Source organism: Zosterops lateralis, assembly GCF_965231275.1.
Source record: "Zosterops lateralis genome assembly, chromosome: 1".
NCBI lineage: Eukaryota > Metazoa > Chordata > Aves > Passeriformes > Zosteropidae > Zosterops > Zosterops lateralis.
Window position 1 is genome coordinate 67,281,825 of NC_139762.1, and position 25,669 is coordinate 67,307,493.

General features: G+C 42.1%; 1 protein-coding gene across 1 annotated transcript in view; it reads left to right on the plus strand.

Annotated features, from left to right (window-relative positions):
• The window catches only part of F13A1 (coagulation factor XIII A chain), a 58,969-nt gene that overhangs the window by 17,877 nt on the left and 15,423 nt on the right, over positions 1-25,669 (plus strand). The window contains exons 4-8 of the mRNA XM_083857444.1: positions 556-807; positions 8,395-8,513; positions 14,110-14,217; positions 16,726-16,900; positions 19,920-20,058. Of these exons, the coding sequence (XP_083713570.1) occupies positions 556-807; positions 8,395-8,513; positions 14,110-14,217; positions 16,726-16,900; positions 19,920-20,058 (793 nt within the window). The remainder of the gene's footprint in view (positions 1-555; positions 808-8,394; positions 8,514-14,109; positions 14,218-16,725; positions 16,901-19,919; positions 20,059-25,669) is intronic.

The following is a 25,669-nucleotide window of genomic DNA, read 5'->3' on the forward strand; positions in this document are numbered from 1 at the left end:
GCAGTGCAGTAGTGCAGAGAAGAACAGGGTTCTGCTCTGCTAAAGAGCCCCAAAACTGATGTCTGTGCCCAAAAGGGCACTCGTGTTCTAGTGACAAGGGTGGTGGGTGCACCTGAACTGGGGAAGGGGCTCTTACCTGACTTCCTAAACTTACCAACATTCTAGCTGGTGGTGTTGACACCAAGGCAAGGAGCAAGCTGGAGTGCAGCTTGCTGCACTAGGATAAAAAACGGTGAGCAAGAAAAGCCTGGACAGCCCCTTCTCATGCTGGCAGGGCTACCTATGCTCCTGGCAGTGCTCAAGCCAGCAAGACTGGAGATTGCTGGAGTGGGGTCGGTGGGGGTGTTGGCACAGGCTGCCTTCAGGGAGCCATTGCAGGTATTTGTGTGGCTGTGCTGTCAAGTTACCAGGCCCTGTGAGGAGCAGTGAGAGAGCAGGTTATTTTTGCCCACTAAAACCTGCAACCTCCATTGAAAATAAGACAAAAGGACAGAGCACTGCTAGAAAATTAAAAAACTGACAAAACTAAGTGAACCTCTTTACTTCTCTCTCCAGGTCGCTACCCAGAGCAAAACAAAGGCACCTACATCCCAGTCCAAGTAGGCAATGCACTAAAACCTGGTCAGTGGGGAGCCAAGATTATCCACAGAGAAAACAATTCAATTCGGCTGTCCATCATGTCCTCTAGCACCTGCATCATTGGGAAGTTTCGCTTGTATGTTGCTGTCCTGACTCCCTTTGGCATCCTTCGGACACGAAGGAATTCAGCCACCGACATCTACATCTTGTTCAATCCCTGGTGCCAGCGTAAGTACCTGGTCAAAGGCTTACACTTTCTGCTGCTGAGCTCATCAGGTTTTTAGGTGGGTTGGTCCAGGAATGGGAGCATGGTACCAAGGAGGTTGGAGACATGTCATTTTGGGTCTGGAAAATTGACAGTAACTCTGCCAAAAGTCCAGTCTTTCAAGCTGGGGAATACCCTGTGTGAGAAGGGCTCCATGCTAGGAACCAATGCCTTTGTTTTGTCTAAACTCTGCAGTTTTATGAGGCCAAGGCTATGTTTCACAGTTCAGGCTCCACAGTAAACATACCCCAAGGCTTTACTCTGACTTGAATAAGCAATACTGAGAGTCTCTAGTGTGCCTGTGTGTGCCTTAAACAAGTCAGTATGAGCATATATTTTCCAGGATTTGGTGTGGGGCAGGATGTGGTGGCCTCACATTCTCTGTTGATTTACACTGCTAATTGCCACATTTGGGATTGAACATCTGCAGTCAAAATGTTGCAGCAATTCATTAAACAGGTTGGGTGGAGTCAGCCTGCTGTGGCATCACTGGTGGCGCCTTCCTACTGCTACATGACATTTGCCCTTATAACTTCCCCTTTAGTGGTGACTAATTAGCAACAGTGCCCTCTCTGAGGAACAAAACATTTTGCAAATGAGCCTTTTTTTAATAATACAGTGGGTTGAATAACAATTTTTTTTTCAAATCTCCCAGCATCCTTAGAAGAAATCAAGCTTTACACTTGTCAGGGTTGTATTTTACCCAATGAACTCTGTCTCTGGCTTTCAGGAGAGGGCAAGGAGGACCAGAGAGGTCTGAGCCAGCCTTCTGACAGGCTTTAGCACTGTCTCAGCTTCCTACACTTGCAAGGCTCCAAGTCATATATATTGCAGTATATTTAGGTCACCAGCTAACTTCAATATTCTCCTGCTACCCTTCCTTCAACTTTCCATTTGTTTACCACAGTACTTGCATCAAATAACCCTGTACCAAACAAGAGCCCTCCTACCAAGTGACAAGTAAGTTTAGTATTATTAGTGGAGCCCATTATTCAGCTGCACTACTGTCAGAACATGGAATGATTTGTGCTGGATTCATTACTCGCCCCTAGTCCGAGGGAATATAAGCAATGATTAGTTTATGCATTATTTAAGAAGATATAGATTAATGCTGAATAAAGAGGAGTTATTTAAGTGGGAATAGGAGGGAAGGGCAGGGCCTTCGGCCCTGCCATACTGTGAGATACTTCAGAAAGCAGAGTAAGGTACCTCAGAGCAGTGTGCTAACAGTTTGTTCTGAAGGGCGTGCAACAAAAAGAGAGGAAACATTGCCAAAGCTGTGACCCACTGTGATCAGACAAAACTTCTCAAGGTTTGTTTTGGCATCATCAGACTCACAGCTTCAGCCAGGGAGGTGCAATTCTCCACCTAAAGGTAGAGCACTACTTGGTTTTAGTCCTGGGTGTTGTAACAGTTGTAACAGAGCACAGTGACTCTGCAGTTGCTCAGCACATCTTTGGAAAGGGATGAACCCCGAGGAAAAGCTTCTTAAATTGCCTCAGTTTGCCTCATGATTAGCAGACAATCTGCCAGGGCTGCATGCAGTCCTAATGTGGAGACAAGATGTGATGTGGGGGATGTTGCCTAACCCCACTGTGGTGTGACTGGGACCACACAAGCTGATGTGAGGTGTTAGTCAGAGGGGAAAAAGGGAAAATCGATCCCTACTTCACACCTCCTTGCCCAGCAACTCTATGCGCAGACTGATGTACCATTATTCATGGTATATGGTCACTTTGCTGTGCCCTCCCTCCCTCACACCTCAGCTGAATGAGTCCAAAAGCCAGCAAGAGTGAACCCATAGGGAGCAAGACATGCAGCAGTTGCCTCCACTGGCAGGCATTGGCAAGGCTGATGGAAAAAGTCTTCCTTAGGAAAGCAAAAAAGACTCTGGGCACCAAGGACATGCCGTGTGACCCCAGATCCAGGGCAGGCAGCTTGGGGGCCACGTTTTCCTCTGCAGTTTACATTTTCAGGTGTGTCTCAATGGCTTCAGGTCCTGTCCCTTGCTGACTACTGTAATTTTCATTTCCTGCTTCTTTCATTTGGATTTGGATACATCCTCATTTTTGTTCCTCTTTTACTCCTAGGTAGTTTGGGCTAATTGGCTCCTATGTCTGTCTTTCCCTTCTCTCCTTGTGTTAGAAAATCAAGGACTGTTTCTTCATGCTTTATCCCCTGGCTGGAAAAGATTTTTCAGTAGAATGACAAAAGGGTAGAAAAACTGAGGCAGTTAAAGCACAGAGAAAACAATAGTTTGAAAATCTTCTAGGCTTGTTTGCTGAGTTGATAGCTAAGCAGAAAAGCCTGAGTGAAAAGCCTCATTAAAAAGAGAGAAGACTGATGCCAGGAATGAGTGGGGATTGTTATAGCAGGGAGCAAAGCATGGGCTCTAGTGCCTGGTACAGCTTTCCTACTCATCATTTTGGAGGAACATCAATATGTCAGTATGAGCTTTTCTTTAAGACAGAGGCATTTGTGCCCTTTCTTATTACTCCTTTTCTCACTATAGTTCAGTTTTGACATATTTTCCCAGGCAGGGTGTTTTTTTTATTCCTACTGCTTCAGAAGAAGTTTGAATACTTTACCAGTCAAACTACAGAGTACTTTGCTTCCAAAATCATCATATGCTTTTATATATTTTAATCCCTTTAGCTACATTTAAGACTGATAACCAAGAATACTTTAGACACAGGGCCTGATTCTCCAAAATTATATACACCAGCCCCAAACATCTGGGAATTCACCTAACTAGAGGATGGAGATTTCAGTTACACTGGTGAAATTTTCAGTACTTAATAAGCAAGGTAAAGTCTGTGAGAAGAGGCAGCATCCTTTCTACAGCCAGATTACATAGCTGGATAAAACAGATGTGCTTTTGGGCATGCACAGCTCTCTTCAGTTCTGGAACAGAAGATACAAATGGCAAGTAGTTAAGGATAACTTCTTGGAATTTAACTAAACTCTTGGCAATATCAGACTACATGAAAGCAGAGAAGAGCTCCTTTGATCTGGGTACTGTGAGCCCTTTCCAAGGAGCTGTGAGCTCTTTCCAAGCAGGTGCTGAAACTCTGCAACTTTCTTCTGGGGAACATTAAGTGCTTATCAGGAAAAGACCTTGTGCTGACATCTGTGACTCTCTTGCAGGTGGAGGTGCATAGTGTAGCTGAGTAAGTTGCAGACCCCGTGGGCTGAGGTGTGCAACTCGATCACCCAAGCCTCATGCAAAGTGGATTACATTTAAGCAATTAAATATATTGCAATTTTATTGAGTCAGCTGCATATTTGTCCTGTTCTAATGTTCTAATACAGTTGGAGGATTAGTAACGTGTCTGACTCTGGACTCATCTCACATATTACCAAATACTAGGACTATTCAAGGCAGCATACTGGTCTTGATCCTGGGAAGAATGTTTTTTGTAGATGACTGCATTTAGCTCTTGCACTGCATTTAGCTCTTGCAGCCTGGGGTTTGTCACAGCACTGTCCTCTTCCCAACATGAGCCCTGGGGGTTTTGTGGTTCCTGTGAGACACAGCCTCACATTCCTGGTTTCCTGCAGAAGCACTTTGAAGGGAGCTCAGGGCAAGCCTGCTGCTTCCACTTCCACGTATCTGGTGCTGCTGTGCTCAGCTGTCACTGTCTGCATGAAGAAATGGCTTTTCCAGCACCACAGGGTTGCTGTGCTGGGGTTGGGGTCCCTCCGTTCTGGGTAGAGTTCTCCCATGTTCATTCACTTTTCCCGAATAGAAAGGGTTACTCTGCACTCCTCAAGTCTTTAGTGAGGGATTCCTCAGTGCTGTCTTCACGTGAAGTGTATTTTCACCTTACCCAACTTCAAATAGAGTAGCACAGAAGCTAATTTGCTTCTTTGTAGCATTGCTGGAGTCTTAGTAAATTCCCAGGATAAAAGGAGTGAGTAAAAAAAACCTCTGAACTGCTAGAGAAAAAGAACAAACAAACCCAGCACATTTCTGTGGAATTCTTCTGTTTGTCAGATGTGAGCCTCCACTTGCACAAAATAATTAGGAGTTGCAGTATGTAGAGCATGCTTAGCATCAAAGTAGTCACAAATGCCTCATATTTTCTTCTAAACAGTCTCAAGGGTGGTGAAAGCTGTCAAAAATCAAAGGAGCTGACTTCCCTGTAAAACACAAAAGACCTTTTTACCTTATCAAAACCACAAATATTTAAAATAATCGACAGAGAAGTTAATCAATTTTCATCTGATTTAGCAAAGATCATGCAGTCTCAAAATAACATAAGCATCTCAATTGATACCAGCAAGATCAATGTTGATATTTTTAATCCCCAAAAGGAAACAACAGCTGTCAAGAAGGCATATGCACACACTTCACTGAATGTGTAACTGCACAGAAGAAGGTGTGAATTCTCCTTCTTTAAATGAACTCTCTGTACTATTTGCACGGCCAGACTTTAATAAAATCCAAAACTCAGTGAGAGAATGCAGATAATCATTCAATGAGCAAATCAGGCAAATCCAGCCTAATGAAACAGAGCCTACATGATCTGTAACATCTGAGATATTTTTAGTGGGATGTTATAAAGAACTTGTTGGACCAAAAAAGTCATGTGACATACAGTTTCATAAGTATGAGAGTCCCTCCTTGCATAAATGGCCACAGCCTTTTCATTCACTGTCAAGTTTTTACACTCTCTTTCACCTCTTAGCCTCTGAATATAGTGAACCCATGATCATCCACTTTGTATGTACCTGGGTGCAGGCTGAGGTTGGCTATGTCATGGGTAGTGAAAAGCTTATAATCTTCTTAATGGTCCAGCCTTTGGAAGCCAGGTGAATACCACGCTGCCAAATACAAGAGTGGGTCTCAGGCCTGTCTATTTTTTAAAACTCCATGAAAGCTGCTGTTCCTCTGCTTGCTCCAAGTTGTAATTAGTCATCAGAGCCTATACAACAACTGCCATAAAGCATAGTGGCAAGAAGTTGATAAAAATGAAATTTGGAGAATTGAAACCCCTGATTGTTATCTTAAATGTTTATCTTTTAATGTAACAGTAAAAAGCCACCTCTGTGGCACCCTGCCCCCCCAAACCACCTTAAAAACAGACCTTGAGAGCTCCATTCAAAGAAGCCCGACACCGCGGCTCCCCACCCCCGACGCTGCCGCCGGGGCCGGGGAGAGGGAAAGTTTGTCTGCTCGCCACCGCCGCTACGGCCGTGCTCCCAGAGTCCCCGCCGCTGCCGCCGCTGCTGGAGCAATGCCGTGTGTCCCCGCGGTCCCCGCTGAGCCGCCCGCCCCGGCGCGGTGACCCCCGCCCACAGCCAGCCGCCACCGAGAAGGCCGAGAGCGGACGGGGCCGCCCCGGCCCGGAGTCCCCGCTGCTGTCGCCGCTGCGAGGCGGCGCGCCTCGGCCCGAGCCCCGGCGCGGAAAACCCCAAAGCCCGCAAAACCACCACGTGGCACTGCCGCCGGGCGGCTAACCGCCGCTGCTGGATGGCGCGCCCACAGGCTCCCGTGCTGCGTCCCCGGGCGCGCCCCAGACCGCCGCCCCGCTCCAAAAAAAAAAAAGAACCCACGCCTGCCACATTCCATCCCCACCTCATAGCCCCGGTGCTGCCCACCATCGAAACCTCCAAGACGCCATATCTGATTGTGAAACTGCCATGAGACCCTGCAGCCCCTGCTTCCCGGGGGCGACCCTGTACATGCAGATTAGAAATCCCAGGTGCATCTCGGGATCCTTTTAACACCAAAAACCCCTTATAAAAATAAACCTAAGTAGAATTAAAACACACAAAAACCAATACTAGGCCGTGTAAACCCTAGAGTATCAGGGGAACTGATTTTTCCAGTTTTTGTGACTTGCTGTGACTTGAAAGTACCAAGCCAGAAGTGAGACCCCGAAGGAAACAAAGGAAATTCAGAACTCCGGGAATACTCCCGACGAGGGAAGAGTTCTCCAGCTCTGCTGAACTTCCTGCTGCAGAGCTGGCAAGGACCCTCCTCCTCCACGGCGCATCGGGCTGCCACACCCCTCGAGCAACCATTGTTAGAGCTGATTAATAAAGGCATTTTAAGGAGAAAAATATTATCTCCGCCCATTTTTAACAAAGTGATCTCAAATGCAATACAGGCTTCCTGTATTTAACCCCTGCTTCTCTATCATCCTTTGCACACCAGTGTGGAGGTCATTACCTCCATTATTTTTCATACCTAGGCATAATCACTGATGTATAGATAGACATAGAAATATAAAAATATCTTAAGAGAAAACAAAACTTCTAGAAGGGTCAGGTGTGTATCTTGGCAAAGCCCCTCACTTAGCTGAGGCCAATATGAGTCTCACCGCTGATTTTTTTTTGTTTGTTTTGTTTTTGTTTTTGTTTTTGTTTTTGTGGGCTTAGATTTTAGTTTATTTTTGGCAAAATCACTGTTTCATGGAGAAGTGAAGAAGCTTTTGAGGATGAGGTTTACAAGAAAATCCAAATCTGATTTGCATTTTGACAAAAAACAACAAATCAGTAGGCTTTTAAAAGCTAAATTATCCTCTAGTAATTTCTAGTGGGATGCTGAAGAAATCTACAGATGTTAGTGAGTGTAGTTTTGTACTTGCTGGTATCGCACTGTTGGAAGTTCCCTTTAATTTGCTATTTGGGGCCACAGTACTGATTTCCTCAAAATAATTTATTCCCATGCTATTAATGGTTAATGTGTATCTTTTAGTCTCAAAATACAAGCATTGGCATGGGAAGGAAAACTTCAACTATTGTAGCATCACAGCATCACGGCCTGCTTCATACTTACCTGTGAATGTCTGAATGGTTCCATGTCATTCAGGGTTCCTTATAAAGGTTAATAATGAGTTATTCACATATTTAAATCATGTTTGCAAGTCAGGCATCCATGTAGATGCTCTTGATTTTTGATATAACTCCAATCTAGAATGTGTCCTTTGTATATGTTTTGTAAAGATCTCATCCAATCGCTTCCAGTTCTCACTTAGACACTCGAATTTCTCCTCATCTCACCTAGTCAGTCAAGGTGTGTGGGGAAGGGATACTCCAGTCAAAAACTAATGTACAGTAAAGGCAATCAAACCTTTCTCTTAATACTTTATAAAAACTATATTCCATTTCTTTCATGCACTCCAGAGTTTTCTTTAGATCTCTTGACCTGACCTGTTTTCCATTAATATTAATAGGTTTAAAATTGTTCTTTGATCTGTTTGTACAGATGCAGAATTGCATTGTGATGCTCCAACTTTTAAATTAGTTGTACACAGTAATCATAGAATTTTTGATAAGATGTGACATTTTAATCATATTTTACAAATCCTGAGAAAACTGGCAGGAGTTGCCAGCACTTTTCCATCTTGCATGTTTTTAAGTTGTGTATCATATTCCTAACTAGGATCACTGCCTCTTTATCCCTGTACACTGTTGAAGCAGGTAATGGAAGAGGGATACTTTTCATCAAAGATGGATGTATTATATGCTAAGATGTTTTATCTGTCCTATATGAAAATTAAACACTTGTACTAATATTTATTTTTGGTAAACAAATGCAGTGGATGCTGTGTACCTGGACGATGAGAAAGAAAGGGAAGAATATGTCCTGAATGATGTTGGTGTTTTATTCCATGGAAATGTCGAAGATGTGAAATCAAGAAGCTGGAGTTACGGGCAGGTGAGCTGTTTAGATCTTCTCTGGCTGCTCCTAGTAGGACAGCAAATGAGTTTAATTGACACCAGACTGTGGTTGAGACTGTGGGCTCTGGATTGCTTTATTGGTTTCTCCTTCAGAAAGATAAGGGTTATAATTTTAAAATTGTATGAAGCGGGTATATGCCTAATCCAGAAAAGCAATGCTATGATAGCTGATATTTAAAGACCTTGTTTCAGGGGCATATTTCAGGTACTAAGAGGCTGCCTGTTGGAAGTTATAATCATTAGCTGAGGTTTCCACAGGGCAGAAGTATTTCTGCTGCTGCATTATTGCTGCTTCAGGATCAAATCAATTTATGAAAAGCAGAGTTGTTTGTTTGGGTTTTTTTCATATTTTGACAACAGGTTTTATTGCTTTTTGACTTTTCTTTTTAGCTTTAGCAACTTAGTGGAAATAATTCTGTTCTTCTTGGGGGTCAGATAGTCACAAGTTTCCTATGACAAACTAGTATTTAATCCCAAAGTTTTAAATTCTGGGGGATTCTCTCCCTTTTCTGCCTGGACTTGATAACATTAGTCTCCAGTGGTCTCTTGCAGTCTGGAGGAGATACCCTCCACTAGGCTGGAGTGGGGTTTTGGTGTGCCTTCAATAGCATAGAATCGTAGAATAATTTGGGGTGGAAGAGATTTTTAAAGATCATCTGGTTCCACTGCCCCATCATGAACATGGACACTTTCTACTAGACCAGGTGCTCAGATTCCTATCCAGCCTGGCCTGGAACACTTCCATGGATGGACCATCCACAGCTTCTCTGTGCAACCTGTTCCAGTAGTTTACCACCATCATTGTAAAAAACTACTCCTTTATATGTATTCTAAACCAACTCTCTTTCAGTTTAAAACCACTACCCTTTGTCTCAGACTTTCTACTTGCCTATTTTAACTCAACCTTCTTGTAAGAACTAACCAGCCTAAAAATTGCTATGGGATGGAAGAGTTAATTTATTGTGTGAGAATGGGAAAAAAGCATTGCCAAGCAGAATCAAAATGATAGCAAAGCTATAACCCTAGCTGTCATTCAGAGGGGCTCCAAATGCCAGGTACTGGACATGGTGAACTCCTCTCATCTCCTGGATTTTCACAACAGCACAATTAAGAAGGCATTTCCTTACTCCTCTGGTGATGGATCCATTCAGTTTCTGTTGCACCTCCCTAGCACAGCTTTGCAGAAGGGTCCTTTCTCTCCCTCAGCTAAATACCACCTCAAAGCTTGAGCTGGATGGATTGCCAGTGTGCTTTCTCTGGAGAGCTCTTTGAGCTCATCTCTCTCCTTTTTCTGTATTTAAGGGCACAATTTCATCTTTTTTTTTCCTGCAGCAGCCCTGCCTTAGGGAGTTGCTGCCTCTGCACCATTCCTGTGGTTGTGTCAGTGCCGTTGTTTGCAGGGTCTGACTGGTTTCCTGACTGAGACAAAAACAACCCATAAATAAGGAGCGGGGAAGAAATTCCACAAGCTGATGGTGCCTCTGAAATAAGAGAATGTGGAACCAGATCCTGAGGCCAAGCTGGGTTTGCATGTATGCTGACCAAAAATGCCCCCTCCTGGCCCTTCTTACCCCTGCAAGCACTTGTGCAGCCATGCAGTGACTCAGACTGGAGAGCTGAATAAGCATCTCCTTGATTCTTTTTTCCCCCTGGGTAATTTCTTGGGCTTGCTCTGTTCCTAGATTTGGGATTCGCTCCATGACAGATGTAAGGGGGAGGGAGAAAGAGGAATAAGCAGCTGGAGGTGGAAGATGGTGCTTAAACCAGACGCTGGATTTATGTCCTAGGATGCTAAATTTATGGCCGATGGTGGCTTGGACTGAGGTGTTTATATTCTGGGAATCTGGCATCTTCCTGACACAAATACCAGCCTCCCTTGAGAAACTGCATTATTTATTTGGTTTTTCTAGGAGATAGTTCTGTCTGGGAGGTTAGGGCCATTCCATAGTCCTTTTTCATGTACTTTGGAAATGGAAATTCCTGTGTTGGCTGAAATCAGAGGACCTGATTTTCACCCTCTGCTGTGGTGGTTCTTTTGCTATTGGTTGCCCATGTGAAAGCTGTGTGTGGCAGAGGCATCTCAGCAGGCCCAAGCCAAGAACTTTAATGGAATTGATAATTTTGTCGGGTTTAGCAGTCATGTCAATCTGCAAAGGAACAGAGGAATATTCTTCCAGTTCCCTTACTTTCAGTGAAATGGAGAAAAGAATGTTCCTGATCTTACCCTGTCCATTTCCAACCATTAAATACACGTTTTTGGCAATCCTAGATGTTAAGAATAAGAGCATTGCTGTGAGTGAGTAAAAGTACTAGCGGAAAAGCCTACATTATGAATATGTCATACAGTTATGCTCTTTATATTTATAATATATAGGCCTTTACGACATGTAAGCAAAAAGCACAAGACCACACAGAGTCATAGAGGTGAAAGGTATATGGTCTTATCCAAAAATACAGATGGACTTGTGCATAGTAATGTTCTTAGGCTAAAAAATTGCTTAGGACAATGACAGCTGGAAACTTTAACTCAGGTTGTAAATTGAAAAGGAGCATAGAGTTCAAAACTGGGTTACTAGCTTGAGATGGTTCTCAAAGCTGCTGTCTGTAATGAGAAGCAAAGGCAAGAAACATGGACAGAGGAAGAGAAAACAACAGAACAGTTGAAGCATGACTGCAATGAATGAGGATGGAGGTGTTCCTTGTAACATGACTACAATCCCTCCTAAGAAACTGTAAAAAGGCAGTCACTCAGAAAATTCCATGGAGGATTCAGGGGAAATTTGGCTTTGGAAGAAATCTAGGCACATAGGAATTCTCTGGCATGAAAATTGTCAGAAATGGAATGCTATATTGATCATTTAATGCTGCTTTTTGGTTTTGTGAGGAAAATAAAAACAGGTGGACATAGAGTAATCTTGCCATCATGACTTCTGTCATGTCCACACATTGATCTGCTTTAGCTTGGAAACCCACTGTGCCCATGTAATTCTACAGCACATGCATTTGTTCTGGTCAGACCACAGGCAACATGAGATCACATCTGCCTGCAACTGACTGTGAGAAACACAGCCTTGAGTTAAGCAGTGAAAAAGGTGATACAGCCTCTCTTACTTTGGTTCAAATGGGATTTAACTTATTAGAAAGAGTTTAGCATGCAGGAGGATGCCCAGGGCAGCTACATGTGTTGCTCTGCAACACAAGGTATATCTGTGTGCACCTCACCTGTGTGTTTTCTTGTGCCTTATTTTCCACCTGCATTTTTCCCACGTGGTTTCACCAACATTCCTTGCTCCCGAAATAGGTTTATTTTCATTTCAGGTTCAATGGGACAGACAGGGACTGTGCCTGGATCAGGTTCACTCACCTGACCTAGCTGCCCTGCCTACTACTTTTTCTCTGGTTCCTCTGATATTTCAGAGATGTTCAGCCTTCTAACTACAATTTGCCTATTCCACTTCCCTCTAGATAGGATTTTCTTGCCAAGAGTGAAGGCAGAAAACTGATCTAGTTTGATTTAATATTTTTTAAATCCCGAATAGTCAAGAAGGGCAAAATTGGCCTTAGTGTCAAGGCTACTCTGCATCCTACACTACTGCAACAGTGTAAGCCAGCTATAGCCCTTGCAGCTTGTCCTCTCTTCCACGTTAATCCATTTTTTTCACACGCCTTCGTGTCACTTTGTAAATGCTAAGGTGGAAGGCAACAACCCTGATAGCTATTTATTTCCTCTTTGTTCTTTCTGTATATACTGGCAAGATTGACAGCATCTCATAAACTGTAGTTGAGAAAAGTTTAATTTGCAGGGTAAACCTCTAATTGATTTAACCCAGGTCTGATTAGTTGAAGTGGAGATAGAATATTTTGATCCTGGTAAAAGATTGTTGGGCCAAACCAGAAGAAAAGTGAATTTGAACCAGGAAGGACAGCTGTGAGGGCCCAGAGTTTACATTTTCTGTTTTGAGGATTCTCTTTGGGAAAGAGGTTCTCCTCAGCACAGTCATTCATCTGACATCATTTGTGTCGCATCCCAGTGGAGTGGACTGGGATGTGCAATTATTCAGCTTCCCAGTAATGAGAAAGTACTAGTAGTAGGTCTCTGAGAAACACTGGTCCCTGCTTCCCTATTCCCAAACACCATGAATTCAGTTTTGCTCAGACTATAAAGTGATCATTAGTGAATACCAGCTCCAGAAAAAGTAATTCAGTGCAAGTGTAGGTGATAATGAGAGAGGTGTGCTGCCTTGGAGAACATTTGCTGAAAAGGATCCGTAGGCAGAAGCAAAGGACTCTCATTGGCCAGGAAACGGCTGAAGATGGTGAAAAGATGGTGCTTCCCCTTTCACGTCTTATGCCAGAGCTCAGCTGCTGTCTAGGATGTCACTTCTACCCCTCCTATTTTCCCTGCTGTACCAGCACAGTCTTTACTCTTTGGGACTTCCTTTACAGCTCTCTTACCTCACTCTTCATTCTCCTCTCCCCAGACTGCCAAAGCAGCAGTTTTATCTGGGGTCTTGCTCATTTTCTTCAGGAGGCAAAATTCAGGGTGGCCTTATCTGCCAAGGAGCCCTAAGCCAGGCTGTAGAGTTAGGAAATCAATCCAGCTCTCGTAGCAGCACAAGAGCAAAAATCCTATTAGCATGAATCATATCTTTCAGAATGCAAGCACAGAACATAAAACCTAACACCACGGAGTTTCTGTCACAGCCTTGAATGTTAATATCATTTTGTATCTAGAAGGTATTTGTTTTATTATTGTGTATTTCCCTCTCTCCTACCATTTTCCAGGGGACAGAGGTATTTTCCTTTGCTATGCAGTTTCTTCTAAGGAAAATGAAATACATAGCAGGGCAAGTTCTGTGACAAATGGTTTCTGGTCTATTTAGACACCTCTGCCCTCAATTCATTCTTGTGCTTGTTCATGCTAGATTGAAAAAAATGTACCTTTTCACTCTATTTTTTGAAGAAGACTGCTTTAGGTCACTTGGTATTTTTGATGTCTAAATTTTGTGGACCAGGATTAATCTATATATTAAGCTTTTGTCTTGTCATTTTAAGCAGATTTTAAAAATAACTTTGAAATACAAGTGTCTTCAATTACCACTGGCAAACCACTTATTGTTCAAGTTCCCAGCAATGTACTGGCTCTGTCAGAGAAGTCCTGAAATTAGCAGGTCTGGAATCTTTGAAGGGCGTAAAGTCCTTTGCAAGTAGACAAGCTTCTTGTAGTTATTATTATAAAACACTCCTATTATATATTTGTTAGCACTTAAAATTTCATGTCCTGTCAGAAAGTCTGTGTTGTCATTTCAACCTTCTGGCAACTGGACTGAGATAGAATTGAAAATTACACTCTCTTCCCTCACAGCTTCTCACATTTTTATTTTTTTCCTGCACATGGGTGATTATTCCAGAAGAAAATTTCTATTGTTAAACACAGAGCTTTGATGTGACCAGCTAATTTTGAAACTGATCAGCAATTATAAAATCAGGGAAAAATGTCTTTGCCTATTTTTTCTAGAATAAGAAGTGAGTTAATTTTTCTCCTGTGTCCCTTTTTATTTTCTTTTATCTAGTTTGAAGAAAACGTTCTGGATGCTTGCCTGTTCCTGATGGACAAGGCAGAACTGGAGCTCTCTGGTCGTGGAAATCCAATCAAAATCTGCCGTGTTGCCTCAGCAGTGGTATGTAATGGATGCCTCATGTGTGTCAGAAGGGACACATAAATCAAAGCTGGTCTGATTTAACTGGCCCTCTTACCCTGATGTGCTCTCCACAACACACAACAGATCTGTTGTCCATTCTGACAATTGTCCATTCTGACATCTGGCTTTCTTATTTCTCTCCACTTAAAGTTCAAGCAATTTCTGTTGGCTCATTGCCTCTCCCTGCAAGTGCTGCCTCACTGGTGGGAAAGTCACTTTTAGACATTGCACTCCAGGCATAAGCGTTTCTTATGTGACAATGTGCTCATTTCCAGTAGCTAATATAATTGAGAAAGCTGTTTCTGCTATGGATAATACAGTGGCATGATGGGTGGAATTTTGGATGGGGAACTGAGGGACTTTATGTGGGCTCCAGTGCTAACCTCAATGGGGTCTTAGAACATTGCAATAATGTGTGTTGCTGTATCTGATCCAAGCCCCAAATTATCTAATCAGTTATATGAGTGGGCTGCTTTTCCCCAGAATAAAACAGTGTGGGAACTGTCCTCTTTAACATGAGGTCCACAAAACACACCCCACTCAGAACGAAGGAACCTAAAATAACCAAGAAGACTTTCCAGACCTCCATTCTTTCCAGTTTCCAGGCACCAGGAATCATGCCATGGATGTAAAAGCAGTCTCATCCCTAATATTCAAGATGCTAGACTCATCCAGGTTGTGGAAGACAGAGGCTGAGTCCTCTCTTTTGCCTTATTAGAGGTCTGAACTGATGCTTTCTGCTTCCCAGAATAATACTCTAGTCACTGAGCTAGGGCAATTAGATGTTCTCATGAGCCAGCTACTAAAATAGAGTGCCCACAAAACGTGGCTGCTGGAGACAGATGCTTCTTTAACCCACTTGTTATAGTATTTGCCGAGGCTTTAAGAAAATGAGCTCTTTGTCTTAAAAGACATTGAAGTGGGATCTTCATCTCACTTACTCTTAATTCAGCCTCTTAATCTTGCATGTTGAATAGAATAGCTTCAGCATAAAGTATTGAGAACACTTCTACTTCTCATTGTCTTTTAACATTTTAGTTAGTTCTTTCACTCCAGACATTGGAAATACAACTTTGTACCTTTGGATAGAAGAAAGAATTAAATGTGGTTTCTTCATCCCTGAAGAGCTAGCAGATGAAAAAGCCCTTCATGTAAGGACTGTAGAAGTCCTCAGGCCAGAATTGAACAAGTTTATGAACCCAAAAAGGGCTTGGATATTAGTTAGGTTTTGAGCCACTCAACATTTTAGAGAAGTGGAGGAGTTCACCATTGGAAATCCAGAACTCAATGGACTTTAGGGCTAATCTGAAGAATTGGGCCATAACTGGATAGGGCGATTGCTCATTAAAATCTGCACCTGAATAAAAAGTGGGCAAGAGGTTCTGAAAATCCCACCTGTGTTACTTGACCCCATTCTTGCTCAAGTTGAAGTGTGGTAGAATTGAGCTAGTCTGAGGACATGCCTCCCGTGTTGGAATCCTTCTGAGGCCTTCTGGCATGCCAGAGCAGGTAGAGTCCCCCTCCTCTTCCACTCATTACAGCCAGAGTAGAACCTGAAGATCAACATGCTGTCCTGTCCTTGAAGTGATGCTTTTCTTGGCATGTTTCCTACACCAGTGAGATGGGCACAGCCTCTTAACCTGTTGGTTATGACTCTGAATACTTATCTTTGTTCAGTACTAGAGTTCACAGGAAGTCGATTTTCTAATTATAAAACAGTAGTTAATGCAGCCAAAAGCTTTTAAATGAGAATTGTGATTTATTTGGCTGGCATGTAGCTGTTCCACATTAGCATAATTAAAAGGTACAGAGCGAATGAGCTTTTTGCACAGCCTCAACTGGTTTGGTTCAAATTGTAGCTGGGAGACGTATTGCTCGTTAATGCCTATCAGTATAGCCATTAGTCAGCAAAACTCTTTGCTTTGTATAATCTTACCAGAGGAAAACTTACACAGCAAATTCCTTCTTGTTTTCGTGTGTGCCAGACCAAAGAAATTAGTTTCTACTCTAAAAATAACAGTAGACTGGTTCTCCTATCAATCTGTTATAAATCAGGAATGATCTTATAAAAATCTCTGGGCTGATATGGACAGAAAAACAGATGATGGAAAGAATACAGCTTAATATTTCTGAGGCTTGCCTACCAGTATATAACTGATTGCATTTATTAAAAATACATAACAATAAGCATGCTTAAGGTTAATAAAATTTATTAACTGGCAACATGGATAGACACTGTGGTGATTTAATTTCAGATTTACTTTTAAGTGTCTGACCTTCATTTGGAATTATTCAGTGATGGAGAATCCTTAGCCCTTTAAAAGATTGTCCTATTTATCCCCTACTTTCATAATGAAACACCTCTATCTTACTTTCTAGCCCAAACTTGGCTATATTCACTCTCTCTCATCCTATTGGTCTGCTGAGTTTAAAGCTTTTTATTATTCAGACTCTGACATCTCTAATGCTCATTTCCTTTGATTTTAGATTAACTCCAGGGATGACGATGGTGTGATTGTTGGATCCTGGAACAACACGTACGATTATGGTGTTGCACCTTCAGCCTGGACAGGAAGTGTGGACATTCTTTTGGAGTATTACAGTTCTAAGCAACCTGTCCGATATGGCCAGTGCTGGGTCTTTGCTGGTGTCTTCAACACATGTAGGTATCAGTGAGAAAAGCTCCAAACTGCTATGTGATTCCTACTTAACTGAGTTTTTAGGTAAAGCTAACTAAAATACTTCCTAGCTCTAAGCTGTTCAGGAGTAAGTAGTAGAGACACTTAAAAATAGCTAAAATAGATGGTCTTTAAAGAAACCCCTGGTGTGTCCTTCAGGTCAGCTGCTCTTCCATACAAATCTGTTAGCTATTTATTGGTTCAGTGAAATGTACTCAGTGACTCAGTGAGGGTAAGTTTGTGTGAAAGAAATTTGAGTCCTCCAGCACAGTCCACATTTCTGTCAAGAACTCTTAGACAGGGTGCTTGTTTTCTAGACCTAAAAGATTAAATCCACAGTATGGGATATGTGGTAGTGTTTCTGCTCCAGAAAGGCCAAATCTCACCTACTGAGGATTGCTCATGGGAAAATTGGGGTGCACTGTCCCTGCACCTGATAACTGAGCATTGTTAACATTTTATACAGAGTTTATGAGTCAGAAGAACAGAGAAAATAAATGATGGCCTAATTTATGAATTGTCTAGCACTGCAAGGTTAAGTCTAAACACATTTGGTCAAACTAGAGTTCTAGTGTTGCAGTAAACAGAGTGTTGCATGTCATAAAAACCAGTGGGGAAGTCAGCATTAGATTGGTCCCATATTTTGACTGTCTAGCACTTTCTAACAACATCATCTGCTAATGCACAGGAACACACTTTGTGGCCTTCTATGGAGTTCCTCCAACAGGTCAATGTCACTCCTGTGCTGGGGACCCCAGAGCTGGAGGCAGCTCTCTGGGTGGGGTCTCAGCAAAGCAGAGAGACAGAATCCCCTTCTTTGGCCTGCTGGCCATGCTGCTTTGGATGCAGCCCAGGATACAATTGGCTTTCTGGGCTGCGAGTGCACATTGCCTGGTTATGTTGAGCCTCACACAATGGGTTTGAAAAAGTTCATGCAAAGGTTTCTTGTGGATGCAATTCCTCACAGTGGAATTGCACACAGCTTTGTCTTCTCTGCCCATTGCCTTATCTAGATTTCTCTTGATCACAGAGAGACACACACATACACACCAGTTTTGCCACCTTCCCCCTACACTTGCCCTGAATCACCACTATGCAATAATTTGCCTGCAGGCCACTGTGAAACTGGGACGATGCAGCAGAGGCCCAGAGCCTGCTGTGTTAAAGGGAGAGGCGTATTTATCTGGGGCAAAACTAGACTTGGTTTGCTAAGTTAGTCAAGTCAGAGACCTGGCATTTTGCACTGCAAGTATAAAGTTTGTTGAGCATTATGAAATGCACATATTGTCCAGTGGCTGATCTGGTGATGGGCACTGAGACATCCAGCTGCTGACCACTGCACAGGGGACAGCGAAGGTCCAAACAATCACATGCAACTATCAGGGTTGTTCTGAGGTGTTTTTGAGTCTCTCTCATCTGTCAATGTTTTATCATTGTGACCAGTCCAGCTTTCCAAGGTCACTGTATTGTACACTCCAGATACTCATCTGTTAAAAATGCTAAAACATTCCAAAAAATGGTCATTAATCTTGAAATTGTCAGACAAATTATTTCCAATGAGCCCTGATGGCTCATGTGCTGGAAGCCTGGGAGGGCACTTGAATTAAGTTTAATCAATAGGTACATATGGTATTGGATGCATCCAGGTAATTTTTCATCCAGAAACTTGAAATGAATGTGCAGTGTTACACTTTATTGGGAGTCGCAGTAGTGACAGTAATGAATATACAAAACCCAGCGGTAGCAGCAGGGCTGTTCAACTCTGCAGCATTGGAACTCTTTTAAAATAGGACTTTCAATAAAAATCTTTTCCCTTAAAAAAAACCACAAAAAAGCCCACAAAAATCCACCCCAAAACAAAAACCACTACCACCACCAAAAAACAACAACAAAAAAAAACCCCAAAACCAAAAGCACCCCAACAAAAATAATTTTAAAATACCCCAAACCGACCAACCAACCAAACAAAAACTAAAACAAAAAACCAAAACAAATCCTATCAACCACCAAAACCCCCTCACCCTCTGTTTTCTGCAGAACCATGTTGGCTCCTAAACTGAAAGCCAGTTCAGAAACTGAACTTTTTCTGGCTTAGACAAAGTATGTCATTGTCATCTGGAGTAGCTGAGATGATGTGCCACCCCACAAACCCATTTCCCTAGCCCTGGGATATGCTCCATGCCTATTTATCTGCCAGGCTACACAACACACAGAAGCCTATTGATGCACTGATGCAGATTATAGACATAGCTGTAGCATTTCCACAGTTTTTCCATGTCTCTTAAATTTACCACTTGTCAAATGGTTAGAAGGGTTATCAGTGCTTTGTTGTGATGGTGTGAGAGTTAGGAGATTTTTTCTGATCCTCTTTTTAAGGTCTTTTATTGGAAAGGACTGTTGACACCAAAATGCTGTTACTTAGCAGGCAATATGAACTATGTAATGCATTTTATTCAGATTCCCAGACCTTGTCATTTCAGTTGCAAATAATTCTTTGCAAATATTCTTTGTGTTCTCAGGATCCCTTCTGACAGCAGACATCAAACAGGAAAACTCCAAATCAATCAAAAGGAGATACTTTCTATTAATTTTCTTTTTAGCATAGTCTCATAATTCTCCTGAGTTACTGACACTAGGAGATTTAACATATTGTGTACCTCTTGCAAGCTCAGACTTCTTTTTCTTTGTTCGTGCAGCTGACCCGTTGCACCCAGATTTGACCTGAAATTCTGCAATATGCAAAGCTGCTTTAAAACTATTTGTAATCAGCTGCTTCGGTTATAACCCGTGCACCAATACTTGTCTTCAACACTCATAATTTTGGGACCAAATAAAATATTTAGCATGTGCAATATAAAAAAATATAAGGGGAATTATTTGGGTTGATTTGACTGATTTTTCCCATTTTATTCTAGTTCTTAATATTTCTGTCCTCCCATCCTGTCATCCATGAACATAGTCTCCATAGCTGTCCTTCTCATCACACTTCTGTCTTTGCCACAGTTCTAAGATGCTTGGGGATACCTGCAAGACTCATTACCAACTATTCTTCTGCCCATGATAACAATGCCAATTTACGATTGGACTTGTTTTTGGATGACGAAGGAAAAGTGGACACCAGACTTACGAAAGATTCTATCTGGTGAGTCCTCCTGGGAAATGCCTTTACAGTGTCAGTGATAAAAGTAGTAAAAAACACAATGGCAATGCCTGTATTGTGTTTATTTCTCTGAGCATTGAAGAACACTGCTGGCTGATGTGAAACAAAATGAATGGATTGTTGATAGGCTGACTTGTATGAAGCCTTGCTGTGTAAACAGGTAACCTCTGGGGTATCCTGCTATTAATGCTACCATACAGTGCTCATTTAAGCACACTGGAGAACTGGAATGGGCTTGTGCTCCTTAGGAACCAGATTTTTCTAAAAATGGAAGGGAGTAGGATGGGCACTTCCATCCTTCTGGAGCCAGGCTCCAAGGGGTACCTCAGTATCTATGGAAAAACACACTTTTTGATCTACTTGTGCCCAGCTTTCATATTTGACTGTTTCTGCATTGTGTTCATTCAGCCATTGTTGCAAAGAGGTGCATTCCAAAAGAAATCCAGTTCAGCTGAAAAAGAAGCAAGTCAAGGTATCATAGAAGATACTGAAATGCTATCACCAGATTTATAAAAAAAACCTCTCTAGGGCCAAAAGAAGGAGTTTACACATTCTTTTTGAGAAAGCAGTCCTCTAACTGGCTCTTCAAACTCTTACTGTCTTCTATCTGACAGGAGAAGTGTAGCATATATTGATTATATGCTCTGTGTGGGATATTGGCCCTCAAGCCTCTCCTCCTCAGAGTGAAGGAATGAATGTGACCTCTACATTCCTGTATCCAGGAGATACTTGTCCTATTCAATGTTAATATAGTTGACTTGTGTCAATGATTTCTTCAACTGATTAGCATAGCAGCTCATCAGCATGTTTCATTAATAACTTAATCTCTGGAAGTCTTTGTATTAAAACTGTAATAAGCCCACTATGTGGTGGAGGAAATGACTGAACCTGTTGCTGTGACATCTTTTATGTGATTTCCATAATAAAGACAAAATCTAAGGAGAGAAGGTTCATTTACATGGGGTGCTTGTGTCACAGCAAGACAGAGTAGTTGAGACTAGAAGGGACTCTTGGAAGTCGCCCAACCCTCCTGCTCAAGGCACCATCAGTTAGAACAGGTTGCTCAGGTCTGTGTTAGCTGGGCTTCGAGTATCTCCAAGGATGGGCACCCCACAACTTCTCTGGGAAACTTGTGCCAGTGGTCAACCATTTCCACAGTAAGAAAAGTGCTTCCTTATCTTTGGAGAGCTTTTTCTGTGTTTCAGTTATGTGCCCATTGCTTCTTGTCCTGTCCTTGGGTACTGAGAAGAGCTTGGCTCTGTCTTCTTTCCCTCAACACCCTAACCAGGAATTTATACACAAGGATAAGATCCTACTCAGCCTTCCCATCTTCAGACTGAACAGTCCCAGCTGTCTTAGTTTCTCCTTGTGGACAGCCTGTGTTGTATCAGCCATTCCTTCCAGTTTTCTTTATCAGCAAGCTTGCTGAGAGTACAGCAGATCTTGTAATCCTGGTCATTAATGATGCTGTTAAATAGTGTCAGACCCAGTATTGAGCCCTGGGGTACACAACTAGTGACTGAGCTCCAGCTGGGGCAATCACTACTGATCATAACCCTCTGATCCCAGCAATTCTTATTATTATATATAGTTCTTATTCTTATAAGCTTTCAATATATCTTGCTGTCTGTTTGTCTAGTCTATACTTCAAAAGTTTGCCTGTGAGGATGTTCTGAGAGACGGCACTAAAGTCAAAAGGACCAGCCCCCATGCACTGGTCTCCCCTTTGTCCTTTAAGTCACTTGTTTCATCAGGAAAGGCTCTCAGGTTTGTCAGGCACAGCTGGCTGCTGGTAAATCCATGCTGACTACTGCCAATCACCTAGTCCTTAATATGTTTGGAAATGTTTTTTTAGAAGAACTTGCTCTATAACCTTCCTAGAGATCAAAGGGAAGCTGACAAGTCTGTCTCTCCCTAGATATTCCTCTCTCTTGAAGAACAGAGCAATATTTAATTTCCTCTAGTCCACAGGAAGTTTCCCCAATTACCACAATCTTTTGAAGATAGATATGCGTGGTCTTACAGTGACATTGGCAAGCTCCCTCAGCATTTTTTATGAGATTACCTCATATTTTCCATCGGATCCATTGGACTTGTGTGTGTTCAGTTTGTTTAACTGTTCTCTATCTTGTTACTTGTCTAATTTTCATTATTCCAAACCTCCACACTGGTCTCATGGGCTGTGATTCCTGATGGCAAATCTTATCAATAAAAGCCAAGGTAAAGAAGACATTGAATGCCTTCTCCTAATCCAGAGCTTACTGTGTTCAACAGCAGAGCCACATTCTGTAGGCTTCCTTTTGACACTGATTTGCTTGATTTTCTTGCTGCTCTTCACATCCCTTGACATACTTGATTTGCTCTGTTTTGGCTTTCCTATACCTATGCCTGCATGCTCAGACAGTGACTTTGTTTTCCTCCTGGTCATCTGTCCCTGCTCCCCCCACTTTCTTAACCACCTTTTATTATTATTATTATTGTGTTTATTTGGGACTATCTTATGGACTTGCGCCGCTTTTGCTTGATTTCCTGCAGACAAGAATGGACCATTCTTAAGTCTAGAGGAGATGACTCTTGAAAAACAACCAGCTCTTGTGCATCCATCTTCTACTCAGAGCTGCCTCCCATGGGGTTCTTCCAAGCAGGACCTTAAACATGTTAAAGCCTACTCTCCTGAGATCCAGAGCTGTGGTCCTGCTATTTGCCTTGTTGCCTCCTGTTAGTATGCTTGGGCAGTTTTGCTTGTTACCTGTGAGACAGAAGGACCTCAGCATGTCTCATGGGGCTGGTCCTTTTATGGCTCAGAGAGTGTAAACGAGAAGTCTTCTGGAGCTTCCTCTGCCTATAAAAGATGTGAAACAAGAGCCAGTGACTGGGCGCCACAGTGCTCCATCCATACACACCCAGTAATGGATCAGTGCTATGCTCTACAGTTTTCACTGTCTCATTCCTTCTCTCTTTCTCCTAACCTGATCTATGAAATACATCCCAGCAACTTTTGACACTTCCTGTTACTTCCCTACCTTTTTTCCCCAGCTGTTTCCCAAGGCTTCTTAGTTTAATCTCTTTTCTCCTTCATTCTTTTGAGACAGGGTCAGATCTTCCAAAATTATCCTAGTCCCAATGAAACCCATATGCAATTTTACACTAACATTTCATCTTTCTATTCTACATTGCTTTTCCGTGGCTTGATAACTTTTTAAACTGCCTTGTTCATCCTTTTATCCTCCCAGCGCATTTATTAGTACATGGTGCACGTAACCCTTTGGGCATGACTTAATATATACACCTCTTTTCATTTCTCCTCTGTGTCCTTTCTTTTCATTACTCTGTAACACTCCTTGGTAGCCCACATGCTGACTTCTAACGACTTGTGTCTTAACCCTGCTTTTATTTTTAATGTCTCTTTTATTTCTTTTTTTAAGAGGACAAGCTCAAGGTATTTATAATGATTTTTAAAATGCCTTTCTCACTTTTATTTATAATCTCTTGCAAACTAGAAGCAAAGCTCTTTTTCTTATTAATATATCATTTCTATTGTACTCTAGCCTTGTACTCCTGGAGCTGATCTGTCTTCAGGTCTTAAATACTCTCTGACTTCAGGGATATTTGGAGCCAGGATTTTTAGTCCAATCAATCTCTGTGTGTGAGGCTCCCTCTGAATGTTATCTGACATTTATTTATTTTTATTAAAGATTGTCTTCTCCCTCAGGATAGGAAACAACACCACCACCACCAAAACACATATACAAAATTACATAGACTTAGCAAAAAAGTTATTTTTATACATCTGGCCAGATTACTGGGCCATCAGTACTGTCTGTTCTCCTTGTCTCTCTTAATGATAATATAAAGACACTTAAATAATATTTCTCTTGGATGAGAATTAAGACTCACTCCCACTGTGAGGTCCAAGCAGATCAACATCAGCATCTCAGCAGAAATTTGCTTGATGTCACCCAACCCCATCGGAGTTCATCCATTTTCAGGCCTGTGAAGAAAGCCCTTCCAAGACTTCTGCTCTTCCATTTACTTCCAGATCACTTTGTTCAAATTTCTCAACAATATTATCAGTGCCTGACCCTCAGTTTCTCTTGACCTCAATGCCTGAACTTGTTAGCTCATAAAAGGGCAGCAGCTGCTTCCAGCATGTGCCTGTCCCATAAGCAATACGAACTACCGCTCTTGAATTGTCTTCCAGGCATAAAACCCACCCGGTCATCTTTTATTAATTTCCCCAGTGCTTTGTTTAGTCTATCCGTAATTATCTCTGTAAATATTTAATGGTCACTACATTGATCTCTATTGCCATTCTTGCTTTCTTTAATGTCTCAGGCTTGCTGAAGAATACAAGAATTATAGAATCAGTTCAACAAATTATGGCCACAGAATCAGCTCCTCAGCTATGCTCACTTCTATAGGGAAGTTTCTGGTACCTTTGTAAAGGCAAATATTTCCCTCATCCTCCTTAATGCTCACTGCCCTACAAGCACTGTCTTTGTCTCCGTTCAGATTTGACATCCTTATGTGTATTTGTCATTTGCATGGCAGCAGACCTAAAGAAATTGCCTGTTCTGTCCAGCACTACACCAATTGAAACCAGAAAGAAAGATCCTGTTTCTAAGATGAATACAGAAAAATATAGAAAATTTGTGTTACTTAATTAAAGAACTGAAGTAGATCTGCCATTTTGCACACTGTTACCCCCCTCCCAGCCTTGTTTTTGTCATCTTTTCCTTTTGCCTGCTCTTCAGGCTCTTCTTTCACAGAATGCAAAACCAGTGACACATCTGACTTCGATTCAAAGTGAACCAGTGAAGGCTTCAGGGCAGGGATTGTCTTTCTCATATGTTGGGATAGCAGTTTGCAAATACCCACCTTCCATGAGGTGTGTCCCCATTCTCAGACAGCCCTCAGCAAAGTTCTTGAGCATGACTCAGCACAGACTACTCTCAGCAGCATCAAAAATTCTCTGAGTGTGCGTCATTTTCCTTGAATAATTCCTTTTTCTGTAGTGCTGCTTCATTAGCTCTCCTAACTGACAAGTTTTACCCTGATCCAAGCTTTCATTTCCACTTTGAAATGTCTTGTTAGACAAGCTTCAGATCCTTCTGACTCTGCTCCATAGCCGTTTTTCACCTATTATTAATGAAGTGGTCAGAGTTCAACAATCCCCATTTTGGTTGCTAATATCATTGCATGTACTAGAGGCTATATCAGCAGCTACACAGATGTAATTTTATTCAGATCTGCTGTAGGATATGTATAATTTGCAAGCAAAATTGCCTCTTTCTCTACTCTTTCCTTCTTTTATTTTTTGCAGTAATGAAATTCAAACACTTTGCAGTCTTTACTGTGAGACCCTCTTTCCAGATGATCTTTTTTCCTTGCTTGTGCTCTCCCTTGAGCGTTGCTAGCATTGCAGGAAGTTACAACCTCTGTCTGTCTTTTCTGCTCGTCTTTGAAACACCCAGGGCATTCTGTGATGGTGCTGTACTGTTTTTTTAATTCTCCTGAGCATGCAGCCAGGTGAGAGCATTTTAACCCTGAGCATCTAGATGAACTACTCTCAGAATTTTATCTTTCCTGTTGC